The sequence below is a fragment of the Psammomys obesus genome, unplaced genomic scaffold (assembly GCF_907164565.1).
Source record: "Psammomys obesus unplaced genomic scaffold, mPsaObe1.curated_primary_1811, whole genome shotgun sequence".
NCBI lineage: Eukaryota > Metazoa > Chordata > Mammalia > Rodentia > Muridae > Psammomys > Psammomys obesus.
In genome coordinates this window covers 5,507,732-5,523,687 of record NW_026596256.1, presented here as the reverse complement: position 1 = coordinate 5,523,687, position 15,956 = coordinate 5,507,732, and the positions used below count along the sequence as shown (strand labels likewise).

General features: G+C 44.2%; 1 protein-coding gene across 5 annotated transcripts in view; it reads right to left on the bottom strand.

Moving 5' to 3' along the window:
* Dclk1 (doublecortin like kinase 1) overlaps positions 1-15,956 on the bottom strand; it is a 277,895-nt gene that overhangs the window by 136,697 nt on the left and 125,242 nt on the right. For all 5 annotated transcript variants that reach the window (XM_055596752.1, XM_055596749.1, XM_055596748.1 and 2 more), the window contains exon 4: positions 10,862-10,961. In XM_055596752.1, coding sequence (XP_055452727.1) covers positions 10,862-10,961 — 100 coding nt within the window. The remainder of the gene's footprint in view (positions 1-10,861; positions 10,962-15,956) is intronic.

Sequence of the window (15,956 nt, the reverse complement as noted above, 5' to 3'; positions counted from 1 at the left end):
CTATCTATCTATCTATCTATCTATCTATCTATCTATCTATCTATCTATCTCCTTTCACACACACACACACACACACACACACACACACACACACACACACACACGAGATCTTAGGAAGATATTGATAGCTAGTATCTGGAGTACACAAATGCAATGGCCTTGGGAAATTACTTAACTTCATCTAATTTTACTTAGAAAACAACCCTCTAGTTTTTTTTTTTCCCTGAAAAGTGAATATGATAAATCTATACTGTGTTCACTGCTTTTAGAAAGGCCTATGGTGTGAAGCAGAATCACCAAAATGTTTTAATAGAGAAATTGAACAAAAGAGCTGGAAAAAAGATAGGCTTAACTCTAGGGATTGAGACAAACCAAGGAGACAGGTAAGGCTTTATAAAGAAAGCGACATTTGTCAAAGGGCAAGAGGGATTTGAGTGGGGTGAGAAGGAATGTCCCGGGTTTGTGGAACAGTATGGCCTTAGGTGGAGCTGTTGAGAAGTGTGGTGCTGAGGAAACCAACAAATCTTTCTTGGGCTGGAGAGCAGAGGGGTCCAAGTGATGGCAGCAACTGGACAGGGGGAAAAGGTAAGTTAGGAAACACTCTTGCTAGCAAGAGTGTTTGGATTTGAAATCCAAGGAGTCTGGATTTCAGTGATGCTAGAAAACAAACAAAAACAAAAACTCAGGAAAGCCATTTTGTCAAAATAACGTGTGGAATCTTGAATGACTGCACCTAAGAAAGCAGGTTTATGTCCCTCTGCAGTAGCCCAAACAAGAGCCAGAGGAAATAAGGCACTGACATTTTACTGCGGAGTGGTCAAAGACCTGGGGCTTTAGAGAGTGGCTGTCAGAGCTGATGACAGATGGCTCCATGCTCCGGGTTCTGGTTCTCCAACCTTTGTAACAGAGAATGCTGATGTCAGGGACTCGCCCAGGAAGCCAGCAGGATGATACAAGCTGACAAGTTGACCACCCGGCGATCAGTTCACGTGTGGGATGCACTAAAGTTTCTGCGGCTGTGGAATGATTATGGATTCCACAGGGGGAGGGCTGGGTATATGGATATATGAGTCAGCTCGTGCGAAGAATCAAATTTAGAGCTGTAATTTGCGAGGTGGTCAGTGAGTGTAGAGGTTAAGAATTCATTCTTCAAATGTAGATAGACTCGAGTTTGAACTCTGCTTTCTCTGCTAGCTAGCTGTGTGGCCTCAGACAAATTATTTATCATCTCTAAGCCTTAATTTCCTTAATTGTGAAATGGGGAAAATTACACATACTTCAAAGGGTTCTGCTTATTGCTTACCATCTGGCTGCCATTTGTCACCATCATTGTGGGCCATCACCATCATTGCTGAAGCCATTAAAGTAGATGAACTTGGCTGGGAGCAGGGTAATTAAGTAGAAAAAGGGATGCAGAATGAGTCTCTGGGAACAGTCGCTGAGGATATATGGCAAAGAGCAAAGCTGGGAAAAGCCCAGAAGCAGGCAGGAAAGCAAAAGACTGGACTACAGAACTCCATGATGTCCAAGGGGATAGAATTTCAAGGGGACAAAATTTCAAGGAGGGGAGTCATCAGAAATGGCACATTCTACAAAAAAGTGAGTGATGAAGGAGAAAAAAGAATATTCAACACAGTGGTCTGAGAGTCCGCCTTCCTTGCTGGATTATTAAGTATGTGGCAAGTGAGGGAGCCAATCACAGATTTGGCAATATTCAAAATGGAAGTTTCAGGGATGGAGGGATGGCTCGGTGGTTCAGAGCCATTGCTGTTCTTGAAGAGGACCCAGGTTCAGTCTCCAGCACCACGTCAGGGACTCACAACTGCCTGTACATCCAGCTCCAAGGAGTCTGACACCCTCTTCTGGCATCCAGGGACCTGTGCATATGTGCATATGAGACATATATGTCTCACAGACACATATATACACTGAAAAACAAGTAAAATAGAGTTTCACCCAGACTCCAAGGAAGTAGAAACCAGATGTCAAAATGAAGTCTGAGCTGGGTCACCTTCTAGAAATTTCAAAGCACCCATAGACACATACTGGCTTTGGGTCTGTTATCTGCTTCAGAGGTGCCAAAGGCTTAGGCCCTTGGAGAGAACAAGGTCTTTACTTTTTAGCAGAGGATTTCAGCGATGTGGGCAGTGAAGTTTTGCACATGCTGGGAGAGTGCTCTACCACTCAGCCCTATGTGGACAGTTCTCAGACAGCTGTGATGTGAACTCTGTCATTCCAGAACAGAGGTGACACTCTTCTGAACCCTAATAAGGCTTTCACAGAAGGCAGGAAGCACTAGATGGGAATTTTCCATGAACAGTTGGATAATGATAGCAGGGGATGGGGGCTTTACCTGGGTTACTTTCTCTTGAGTACTTTGGAGTGAAGGACTCCTGGCTGCACTGGGTGCCCTGTTGGTTTGTACATGGAATGAATGGGTGGTTCAAAGGAACTGAGTCTGCATGGAGCTCATTTAGATTCTGCCCACGAGGATCCTGGGGAAGGGAGTGCTTAAAAAAATGCAGAGTGGGGCGACAACAGCCATACCTAGAAGATACCGAATGCCGTGCTTCAGGGAAGAAGCTTGGACACATAAAGACAACCAAAAGTGAAATTTGCTTTACAGTAGTGACGGCCTGGGAAATTTTAGGAATTACATCATTGTCAGTGAGGGAGTTCACCTCTCCTTTCCCATTGCCTGTCCCATTTCCCATCTCATGCAGTTCAAGAGGGTGCAGGCATGTCAGAGAGCCAGTGAGTAGAAAGTAGAGAAAGCACAGAGGCCACCACTGTCCCACAGAGAAGGGTTTTGCTATGTTGAGCCCTCTGAAGGTATGAGAAAAGAAGTTCCACTGTGAAGGTTTGTTTGCAGTTCTGAATTAGCTAGAAGATTCCAGAACATTTTCATTATCTTAGGAGTGAGCTGACAAATCTAAAAGGCCAGTGGAGGACAGTTTCTAAGAAGCTGAAAAATCCCATAATCTTTTGTGTTTATTGTAGCAGTAGCCCAAAGTTATTTAAAAAGTGAGTCAGAACAAGGAAGTGAAGGCTTTGAGGATGGTAATTTATTGATTATTTTTAGCAGGTTGACAGAGAAAATCAGAGTCCCTGACTTGAAAGGCTGGCAGAGTTGGATGAAGGCACCTAAAAGGCAGGAGGAACCTAGGATTGGCTCTGAGCCGAGGGAAGAAAGGACACATGGCCAACCCACAAGACCAATGAGACAGAATGCTGGGAAGATGACATCACAAAACAACAGAGGCCAAGATAAGAGCAGTCATGGCCCCCCTTCCTTTGCAAGATAAGGAAAGAGTAGGGAAGAGACGTGAGGGTTTAGAGGAAAGAGTGAGATTGCATAGTGACTGATCTTGATTCTTTTGGGGGGCTGGGAGGGAAGCTCCCTCCAGATATTGACAGGCACAGTAGTTTTTACCTGAAGGGAGAGTGAGTCAATGCTAAAAAAGATGAATTTGTATTCAGTGAGAATGAAGTCTTTATTTTTCCTACGGGATAGTGGGATTGGCCTGGTATGACACTGTGGGTGTCGTTCGAAGAAGGTAGCCACTGAGGAGGGTTGGGGGCCTGTTGCCATGCTGTGAAGAGGACTTCTGTCACACAGAAGGGGAGAGGTGATTGCTGAGACTCACCCTTCAAGGATTCATGCTGGGTATTCTACTCTGTCAGGTTTTCTGTCTTTACAATGCATCTGCCAGTGACTATATACAGTCAGAAGATGACCATGGGGACAGAAGAGAAAAACGTAAAGAAGTGACTGTCTGTGTCAGCTAGTGCCTGTGTTTCTCGTGTGGAAATTGCTCTCGTGGCAGCAAATGGACTAGCTTGTGCTTGGCTTAACTTCTGTTCCCAAAACACAACTACTCCACCCCACAGTATAGCAGTCAATTAAATCTAAATATCACTGAGCTCTTAGAAGCCTTACTTTTCTATTCACAGTAAAGGCACTTGTGGTCAAGTAAGTTTTCAGCACGTCTTGCTGGTTTTTTTTTTAATTTTTCTTTGAACATTTTATACAATATATTTTGCTTATATTCCTTCCCCTCCCCATCTCTTCCCAGACCCTCCCCCACATATCTACCTGCCCAACTTCATGTTCCTTCTTTCTCCCTCTCTCTATGTCTCAAAAACAGAACAAGCAAAACAACCAAACTAAAACCCTAAAATTAAAACAAAATAATTAAAAATAAAATAAAAATGTAATTGCCAAGAGGCAAATGGGAACAAGATCCTGCCAGCATTCATGTCCTCTGTTCAGAACTCAAGGGACCTGACCTTCCACTTCAAATATCAGGCTGAATTCTACAAACCAACACAAAGGAAAATGAAGAATGAGCAAGCCAGACTTGACATGCTCCTCCAAGAAGACAATTTTTGTTGGTGTATTCATTCCTAGAAATAACTTCTAAAACAGTAAAATTGTACATCTGGGAGAAATCTGCCCACAAGACTCATTGCAAACCAGCCTCATAACCCAATTACAGCGATGAAGAACCGTTGGTCTGCTGTAAGCCATTAGTCATTTTAACATTATACTCTCCCAGAGGTATAAAACCCATGAAAAGCAGCAGAAATACTTAATATTCTGGGTCAAAGTTCAATGCTGAATAGCCTCTGGTACCTTTAAATGTGAGCAACGTCCAAGGTTAATATGAGACATCATATCTGATGGCTTACTACCCACAGTTATTTGTTCCTGGCACACTTCCTGCTGCATGCTATGTCTATAAACTGAATAGCTCACTGAATAAATGAATGAAAAAAAGTGCATTTTGATAGTAGGAGCTTCAAGCCACTTTACAGGGAAGCCCAGCCTTTATCTAAACTTCATTTTTCTCGGTATTTTCAGTGACTTTGTGGCTTCCAATCAGCAGCAGCTCCAGGGTGAAGCAGTGGGACCATTGGAGATCTCTTGAACCCAAACTAACATGGATGTGTGTGTGTGCGCGCGCGCGCGCACACACACACACACACACACACACACACTTCTCCCAAAGTCTGGAATCCTGAAGGCTTTTAGTTTTCAAAGTCTGACCGATTTTTCTAAATGTGTTTTGCTTTAATATTTTAGAGATTCCAACCAGGAAACAGCAAAGCTCCTCAGAGTCCTGCCTCACATCTAGTATGGGACAGAGTGAGGAGAAAGCAATGGAACCAGCTTCTGGTTCCAGAGAACAATGAAAGGCAATCTTGATAGCTTCTGAATTCAGTGGATTCCCACAAAAAAAATCTGTGTCTGAGTCAGGCTGCAGTCTTATAGGGGCTAATTTCAGTACAGAAAGGCTGTTTGGAAGCATTGTAACAGTATTGAATTTGAGGTTCATTTCAGTTTAGGGGTGTGTGTGTGTGTGTGTGTGTGTGTGTGTGTGTGTGTGCATGTGGTTGTGGAGGGATACAGCATAAGAAGCAGAATGTGAGGCAAAGACACCACACAGACAGAAGGACCTGGAGCTTGAGTGAGACTTATGCCTTCTGAGACTAGCCCAAAACTGTTTCTGTTGCTTTCAGTTTCAGCCCTATTATTACTCAGAGATGTGGAAAGCGATGGAGATGGCCACGGTGAATGGTACGTACTACAGTTTCCATCAGTCATGAATCCATGAAAGTGGTCAAGACGGATTAGTTATGTAAGCGTATACCAACAGGCCATGGGTACCCAACGCCATGGGAGCCTTCATGAGAAGCTGAGGAAATGTCCAGGCTAGAAGGATTCCCATAGCAAGAAGAACACTGAATTCCTGACGGTTAGTTCTGGGGAAGAGCTGGGCTGATGTTTTGCTAATATGAGACTATGCATGTGAATGTACACACTCATACCCACACACACCCACACTTCAGAGTTCTTTGAAAAGCCTTCAACTTTTATACCTGACATCAGGAGAGATACCTATAATCATAGCACCCTGGAGGCTGGGGCATGAGAATCTCAAATTGAAGGACATCCTGAGCTTTATAGTGAGTTCATGGCCAGTCTGGAATATAGACTGAGACCCTGTCTCAGGCAAATATAGGAGGTCTGGAGAGATGGCTCAGTGGTTAAGAGCACTGGCTGCTCTTGTAGGAGACCCAGGTCCAGTTCTTGGCACCCACAAGGCAGCGCAAAACCACCTGTAACTCCAGTTCCAGGTGATTGTCGCCCTCTTCTGGCTGCTGCAGGCACTGCATGCATGTGGTGCTCAGACATACAGGCAAACAGAACACCTACACACATATTTTTTTTTTTCAAGTAGAAAACCACACAGCCAGCAAAGCTTAAATCTATTCTTTAGTTCTGGGACACTTTATGTGTATACAGGTGTGTACACACATGGGTATATTTATGCTTAATTTTTGCCTCATCTCTCTTACTTCAATAAGAAGACTTGAAACTCAGACGCACAATGCACGTAGGAAATGGACCAAATTACCCATCTGACATTAAGCCTGTAGTCAACAAGAAGCAATTTTCACACACAGCTGAGAAAACTGACTCGTTGCTGGCTGTCAAGAGCAGTCCGCTCGAGAGCTGGCTTTTCCTTCCACTGGACTCACAGAGCACAGACTCGTGTTTATACTGATTCGGTTTTACTTTCTTACATAGGCTGGGCTCCTTGCCTCCCTCTCACAGGACACCAACTACTCACCTTTGCATGCTCAGACGAACATTTCTAACCCTGCTAAGCCACACGGAGCCCACAGCAAGAGCCCTGTAGTGCGCTGACCAGGACACAACCACAGCCACTACCTACAGGGAACTAAGAGGCAATGTGAACAGAGGCCATTGGATATCAGCTACACATAGGTATCTTTTGGACACACAGTCCAGTCAGTGAGGCACACAAGCCCCTGCACCTGTCAGAACACTCATTCTCAGCTTAGACAAAAGGTTTCAAAGGCGCCCTGGCCGACATGATGCTGAAATTCCCTGACAGCATTTTTCCAGCCCACCCTGTGAGGAACACTGGCAGCTCTGCCCACAGGAGCTCTGTCACTCCACACATGGGAACATTGCACAAAGCCAAGGACAATGGGAGAAAGACATTCAGGAGGCTGGATAAGACACGCAGGGGCTGGAGCTAGGTCTCAGGGGTTAAAACCACTGGCTGTTAGTGCACAGGAGCTGGGTTCAGTTCCCGGCTCACAAGCATCTGTAACTCCAGTTCTAGGAAATCTGATGCCCTCTTCTGGCCTTTGTGGACACTGCATAACCACGGGGTGCACATGCCCCTACATTAGTTGTAACATTTTAAAAATTAGGGATTCTTGAAAAACAAACAAAAGCATTTCCCATCGCATTTCCAATCATTTTGTGATAATAACATTTAATATCTTTTCTTATAATTTCTGCTGCCCTAGCCATCTAGTTTGTGGTAGTTTGTAGGACAGCCTTAAGAGACTCATGAAACACAGAGGCAAAAAGCACCTAAGCCTCAAATAAACAATTTCTTGGCATGAGATTCAAGATCTCAGAAAAGTCAGATTTAGGCTCTCCAACAGGCTGGGCAGTAGTGAGCCACCCATGACAAGAACGCATGACGCGTGGCTGAAGAAACCAGGAAAGGAAAGGAACATGGGCTTTGAGGGTGAATGGGCAGACCCCAAGTTGACATTTACGCTGGGCTCATCACCAAGACAGATACTACTCAAACAAGCCCCGTCACTTCTGGATGGCGACACGTGCTGATATCCCTGGTTTCTCATCCACGTCCAAGAAACACCACATCTCAATGAGCTTCCTGTCTCCAGCATGACATCTTCCCCCACTATGATTCCCCAGTCTAAATCAGAGAGCAGGTGCCACGAGGATAGATCTGCAAGCTGCTGCTGGGCTCTATATATAGCACTCTGGCCACCCTTTGGAAGGTGCTGAGCCTCGCTTGATGGATGACGCTTTGCTAAAATGGTTACACTCGGATTTAGAACAAGGAAAGCGCCCTGTGTAGCATGTGAAGGTGGAAGGAAAGAGCATTTCTGGCTGTTCATTTCTGATATTGATCCTGCTCCCATGTGGCCCTGGAAAATATCTCTCTGTTATGGCACAAGTCTCCATTGGGAAGCCCTTAGGCAATGTCTTTGGGGGCTTGCTGGTGGTGCTTGGGGGAAATAGATCCTTCCTAATTCCAAGCCTGCTAGTAGCTGGGTTAATTTCTAAAGATAAAATAAAAGCATCGCCTTGCTGCACAAGGCCACTTCCTGACACCATTAAATCAAGAGTGGTTCTACACCAGGAAAAATATTAATTCTGAAGATTGTTATACCTATTAGCACACATCATTAAGGAAGGTTACCGCAGGATTGACCAAACACAGCACCGATGCGCTGATACCGCCTCCTAGTAAGTGCCAAAGAACTGGGTTAGATCAGGCTCAGAGCATTTATAAAAAGACTCAAATTTTAATACATTAGCCCCAGAACACGCTGTACAAGCACCAGGGAAAATTGCAGTTGTCAACGTGTGAGTTTAGACTCAGCCTAAGTTCATCTAAGGAAGTAGAACCTCAATTTAGATTTCTTTTTCTTGAGTTGACCCTCCTTCCCTCCTCCTGTGCCCATGTGTTTCTTCTAGGACGGGGGAAGACAAGCCACACAGTGAATGTATTTCGCACAGAGAATTGGGTAGGGTGTATTGATCAGGAGAAGGGAAGCGAGGAGCTCAACAAAATGGTCTGTGGAGCTCTTTCACGTGTCAAAAGATGACTAGAGTATGTGCTTGTGTGTATGTGTGCATGTGTGTCGTGCGTGTGTTATGTGCAGCCATGTGTGTGTATTCAGGACTGGGTATATGCATATGTACTCTTGTATTTTCTTCTAAAATATTTTTATTTATTTTTACCTTTTAATACAAATGGGTGCTTTTCCTGCATGTATGTCTATGCACTATGGATGTCCATGATGCCCCTGGAAAACAGAGAAAGTACTGGGTTCCCCAGAACTCACAACAGATGGTTGTGAACCACGCTGTGGCTGCTGGGAGCCAAACGCAGGTCCTCTGAAAAAGCAGCCAGTGCTTTTAACCACCAGGCCATCCCACCTGTCTTTGCCTTGGCAAGGCTGGAAACAAAGCTGGGGAAAAGCCCTGTCCCTGAGCTACACCACCGTGCATGTACCTCGTGATAACGAGAGGAACGGGAACGGTAGGATGCTTTTATGGCAGCTCTCTGTTGTCCTTCACGGAAAGTCTACCTGCCTTTGGTGGCGGGTGGTTCGAGCCTGACAGGCTGCTCTCTGTATCAAGTCAGAGAGTGGGCTTTCATTTCAGAACACATCTGGTGGCTCAGGCCATTCTATCAAAAGCAGCTATTTTCGTTAAATTGAAAGTCAAGGCCATTTATTCTTCTCAAAACCCGTGCTGTCAGCTCTGCGTCTCGACTGGAAACGCTTGTTGGCACACAGTGGCAAGGCCGAGTTAGCCTTAAACAAGGTGGGATGCTCTCCTCCCCGGGTGTGCCCAGCGAGCAATACATTTACATAAACCCCTGCCCCGAGAGGACACGTGTATCAGTTATAAGGATGAACTATATTTGGAGTAAACTTATTCTGAGGGAAAGAGATGCCAAAGCACTCCCCCGGTTAAGACCTTGTGCCAAAATGAATCTTGTCATATGGCATATCCGTGTTATCTATATATACTCTCATTGGGCACTTGAAGTTTTCATGATGGAGGGCTGTTCTCTTTGCCTACGTTCTCTGAGTCACAAATTAGTAACTGTCTAGGTGGATAGCATTGATTTTTGTCTGCGCTGCTTTAATGGCGCGGCATGCCCCGTGAGGTGCTTCTGAGGTGAGCTGGTACGGTGGCAGCGTCGTAAGCGCTAGTTAATGAAGTAGAGTGGCCGGTTATGCTGTGCCTGAGCACTGTGTTATCATGGGACCCCACTGTGTCTGTGATCTGTCATTGACAAAAAAAAAAAAAAAAAAAAAAAAAAAAAGCCTGTGCGTGTGGCTCATCACTACACCACACAAGCAGTTGATCCTGGGTGTGCATAGCTGAAGCTTTAGGATGAGACCAGGACAGGGCAGCACCCGCCTTTATTTTCAGCACTTTGGGACTGTCCACCTATTTTGTCAGTGTAGCAACAACAAATTCACTTATTGCTTCGTAAACGGTCTCCAGTTAGATGGCGTTTGAAGTGCCAGTAACTATGTAATAGTCCCCTAATTAAATAAGAAGTAATTATCAAGGCAGGGTGTCCTTCGTGATTATTTTACCTGTGCTACTCTAAGATTCTGAGATGACTCCCAATACCTCCAAAATAAATCATTCTGAAAAATCATAGACTTTTACATTGATCTCCCCATTTGTCAGTACCCAGCCTCTGTACCAACTACCCACCCTTTTTATCAATCACCAAGGGTCACATTTAGTTCATTAATACAAAGAAACTTCTATCCTGATACTTCAAAGATGTTAATGACACATAAATTCCAGTATACTTTAGGGAGAAAGGGCACCAAACCACTTTCTCAGAAATTAGAGGAAGCCACATGAAAGCTGAGTTTAGAAGCATGCTCAGTAATCTTATGATTACAAATCCATCTACTATAAATTTTTTTTAGGAAAACATATAATTAAAAGTGTAGAAATCCACATTGTGGTTCTCTGTAAAGCATCAGTTTAGTTATTAAATGGCTATAAATTAGCCATTAGGAGATATTCTTCCAAATGGATTAACCTTTTCAATTATCATTTCATCTGTTTTCTATATTTTAAAAAATCAAAGAAATTCAAGATATAGGCAAGACAAGGCAGTAGAGGATCTGAAACTGATTTGGTGGCTTTGGAGCTGACATAATCTTGGCCTGGTGTAGTTCATTTTGAAAAGCTGCCTCAAATTTCCTCTGGTTTTGAACTTTTTTTTTTTCTTACCACTTTCATCTAGCAAGAAATCATCCTGGTAACGGAACTTCTCTGGTCCACATGCAATAAAAATGTCATCGTCACCAAAAAAGTCCTGAAGGCACATCACCTACAAGAGAAAAGCATGGTACTCAGCCAGGGGTCCACACAGCACTGATCACACCACCACCTCCCCCACCCCGAAGGCCTCTGCATGAAGCCATTTTCCTCTAATGGAATCAACAGGGTGATTTCAAAGGCTGGGCTCGGGCATCTGTTATCAGTAAGGAACGCGTTAGTCTCAGGTCTGCAGGAAGGCAGAAAAGGCGACTGGCCGGGTAACTGTCACATTTATGACTGGATACATCAAGAAGCTATGAGGTAAGAGCTCTTTGTTTCTGTAACACCAGGGAGCCAGCTACTCAGAGCTGGGAGCCCCCCACGCTCCAGCTTCTGAATGTAAGTCCCAACAGAGGGCCAAGCGCATGGTTTTAACAGTAGACCTTCTGCTGGTAACTGACAGTGTTACGTGCCCACAACAATCCCCGACAAAAATAGGATATTATAACAAGTTGTAGTTCTAGTCCATCTCTAGCTGAAATAAAGCTGAAACCCTTATAAGATGGAGAATTTGAAAAGGGGTTCTGGTGAGGTTTAGCTATGACACCAAAGAAACTCTATGTCCTTCTTTCATGCTGTACCAAACAGTAAAACTCTCTGCACCGCACCCGTCTTCCGGTTATTCTTCAACACCAGGGATTGAGTCCAAGGCTTTGAACATATTAGACTGACATTCAGCCATGGAGCTATGTTTTCAGCCCTTGTTTGTTTGTTGGATGCAGAGTCTCACTACATATTTCAAGCTAGTCTTGAGCTGTCTATCCTCCCACCTGAGCCTTCCTAGTGTTGAGATGACCTTCTAACCCCCATGATGACCCATCGTGACCTTCTAACCCCCAACCTCCAACTTCTCGTTGTCGGGTGAAAGAAAATTTTAAGCTAGATGTGGTTTCATGTGTCTATCATCTAAGCACGGGGGAGGCTGAGCGTGATGGACCACCAGTTTGACTTCAAGGCCCATCTGAATACCACGGTGACATTCTATCTCAAACACAAATATCTCAAATGACTTGATGCAGTCTATTCCCAAATGAGAACTTTGAGGTAAATGTCACTTTGCAGTGATGTGTGGTCAGGATGACTCATTGTCGAGCTTGGAAATGATTCTGCAATGTTTTGTTCATGGCATGGGCTATGCTAGTGCTGGAAGGCTGCTCTAGTCTATCCATTCCCAATTTCCTTTCACCATGTGGGTGAATCACAAGGTGGCTCTAGTTCACTTCTCTGTAGCTCTAAAACACCAAGCAAAAGCAGCTTGGAGGGAGAAAGGCTTTATTTGGCTTGCGGATTATAGTTCGTCATCAAGGGAAGGCAAGGCAGGAGCCTAGAGGCAGGAACTGAAGAAGAGACTATGGAGGAATGCTGCTTCCGTGCTTGCCCCCAGGTTCACGCTAACTAGCCACCTTTCTTATACAGCCCAGGTTCACCTAAGGATGGCACTTCCCACTGGGGGCTGGGTCTTACTATTCTAGTTATCAATCAAGAAAATGCCCCACAGGCGAAGCTGATGGAGGCAACTCTTCAACTGAGGGTCCCTCTTACTAGGTATATCCAGTTGACAACAAAAGCCACCAGGGCAGAGCTATACAAATTAGCCTTTTGAGTGGCATTTTCCTCCAGGTGCCTGATACCAAAGAAAAGTACGTGTGGAAGGTGGACGTTGATGCCCTGTGCTCTCTACCTCTCTCATCTGCAGTTCAGCTATGGGCGCCTCTGGGGTTTTGTGTCTTTGTCAGTCTTTGGAAGCATTACTGTGTCACATCACGAAATCTGTGGCACTCAGAGCTGTGAGTTGGGAGACTTGAGCATTCTTGGCAACCAGGTGCAATGGCACGTGGGCAACCAAGGGTCTCTCAGGATGTCTCATCTCCAAACAATGGCTTGGCAGCAATCTTTTAGAGGAAATTTCTCCAATGGATTAATGATAAACATTAAGTATGAGTTAGGAGGGGGCTGTAAGTGCTTTTTCTGCCATTTAAAGATTAAGAGGGCTTTTATCGCAGGCACAGCATTATAATAACTAAATTCCCACTTTCTTCATAGAGAAACCTTTGTATGGCAGAGAGTGCCCTCCACATTGCTCCTCTTTCTCTCTCATTCCAGGGCCGACCTCACTTACCTTGACATCAAGCTTTCTCTACGTGTATTCTTGTCATCTATCCAACCATTTACCAGGCATATCCCTTTAATATGCATATGTTTTTAATAAATGCATGGTAGACGTGAGATAGCATATGGCCCAAACATAAACATGAGTTAGGCGTGGGCTTTCCCTCGGGCAATGCTGAACACTAGTCCCCAAAGTGAAGTATGCCCTTAAAAAGTGGGTGGTAAATCGAGCTTATGCAATTGGAGGTCCTGTGTCCTTGTTCTGAACTCCAAATATTCTTAATGTGTTGATGTGTACCCAAGCCCAAGAGAAGAGAAGGAAAACCAAGATTCTAGAGCATGAACCCAGCAGTGTTTCTTCCACAGCAGCATCTTACAGTGTTCTTTTAAGAAATGTTTAAAAGACCAGGTGCCAGGCATCTGGGCACACAGTTATAATTCCAGAGCTTTGGAGGCTAAGGCAAGGAGACTGAGTTTGAGACCAGCCTGGGCTGCAGAGTAAGACGCAGTCTTTAAATAACACAGACCAACTAAAACATAGGATTCGAGGACTGCCAGGGAAGACCTATTACCTACTCTCTCCCCAGGTGGCCATGTTCCACTAGAAATATTTAGGTACTAGTTTATTTATTGAAACTGTTGTGCTGGGCTTACAGTTGTCAAGTTCTGAGCCAAATACTAGGATCTTTTTTTTTTTTAAATCTCTGGTTGGGGGCTAAGGACATACAGTTTGGTCTACAAAGTGTTCCATCAGCACAATGGCCCAAGTTTAATCCCCAGAATCCATTTTTTAATTAAATTTTTATTTTTTTATATTAGTTACAGTTTATTCACTTTGTATCCCACCTGTAGTCCCCTCCTTCATTCCCTCCCAATTCCACCCTCCCTCATCTCCTCCCTGCCCCTCTCTAAGTCCCTTGATGGGAGAGGTCCTCCTTCCCTTCCATCTGATCCTAGCTTATCAGGTCTCTTCAGGACTGGCTGCAATGTCCTCCTCTGTGGCCTAGCAAGGCTGCTCCTCCCTCGGGGCGGGGGGTGGGGTGGGGAGAGGTCAAAGAGCTAGACACTGAGTTCATGTCAGAGACAGTCCCTGATCCCCTAACTAGGGAAGCCACTTGGATTCCCCAGAATCCATTTTTTAAGGCCAAGTACAGAAGAATACTTATAATCCCAGTGTTGGGTAAGCAGAGGCATGTAGAGCCTAATTGATAAGCTTGAAACAAGCTAGAGGTTGCCCAAAAGAAACATGGTACCCAAGGTTACTCTGGTCTCAACAGGCGTGTACGTGGGTCCATACCCATACACATAGGCGCAAAATGTACACATACACAAAATTTCTTATAGATCAAAAGTGATGTTTTCTGAAGGAAATACTCTTTCCTTCTTCCATATGCTACCATTTTCATTACAGGATGTCAGGCGACCACTCAACCATAGTCAACTGCGTGTGCATGTCTCTGCTAAGTGTGTAGATAACCAGCAGGACTACAACATGTTATAAGTTGGCTGCAGCCAATGTGCTTCCATCATTCTCCTCATGGCCATTTTCCAAGTTTTAGGCTCAGAGAACACAACAGACAACAAATGATCCAGCTTGGACAGTTTAAGCACAATTCTTTTGGCAAGTGAGAAATGAAACATGATGAACTTTTGATGTTCCTTCCAACACTATGATTCCAAGAATATGAAAAGAACACAGTGATTGCTAAAGAAATTATCTGTCATCGCTCAGCAGAAAAGACACGGGGAAAAAGTCATTCCGGTGTCAAGTAGCATGTACTCATTTACCGCTCAAGTTTTGGTGAATGGAATCAATGAAAGCAAAGTGTTAACTGTCTGACGCTCTAGAGGTTTTCTGCTGAACACAATTCTGCCTCCTTCCTGTTTACAACAGCCCACCAGAAAATGGCAGTAAGCTCAGGAGATGGAATTAAAAAACAAAGCCACTCCTTGTGAGAAACTGTGACAAAAGAGCTGAGGGCAAAAAGGTTTAGATGAAAGGTTGAAAGAAAAGAGGACTGGGGGAAAATTGCTGCGTTTCAGTTACCCACACACTCTTACTCTGTCATTGATTGAGAGGCCACAGTAATGTAGTCCAACAGAGTACATGTACATGTAGTCTAACAGAGGAGTATCAGGGGTAGTTCTGTTCGTACCCCATTTTCTCTGGGAAAATTCAATGAGGAAACTTTCCTTGAGTTATTTCTGAACATTCTAGCACCAAGACGTTATAGAAAGTAGAAAAATGTAAAACAAGGTTTGCATAATAATCTGATCTTGTATCTATAAAGTGTTAATCATTTTACAACTCTAAATATTCAAAACCCAGCTTAGTTACCAGAGTTCAAATATAAGGTACATTTATGGGCAAAGAACATACTTCATGCTACAGCAGGCCATGAGTGTGGATCTCACCTGCCAAGAAATCTCTGCTCAATTGTTATGAGAAGTATCTATCAAAGATAAGGCAGACATAAGGAGAAATACCAAATCTGAGAAAGCAAACATACTCAGACTGTGAAGAACTGTCCAAGCCTTCCTGTTTCACTAGCAGCATCCTCTTACCTCTTCAAGAGCTAGGATTTCCAGGATCTGTTCTTCCCCATCTCACTGTGAGTTGATTCCCTGCAACATCTCCAAATTCCAGGCAGCCCCAGCCCTCTTCCCCATAGCTGCCATCATCCTGTCTGTCTAGGGCCCATCCTCCTCCAGGAACCTTGGTATTTAGCTTTTGTAAGAGTCTTAATCTCCACCCCCTTTTACTGAAATTCATCCTGTTTATTTGTTGGTCTGTCATTCTTTAGTAAAATTTCAATTTCTCTTTCTGTAGCTCAGAAAGCATCAATGGCTTATAGTCATCAACTAGTCTGTCTTTTGGAACTGGCATTTCAGATGC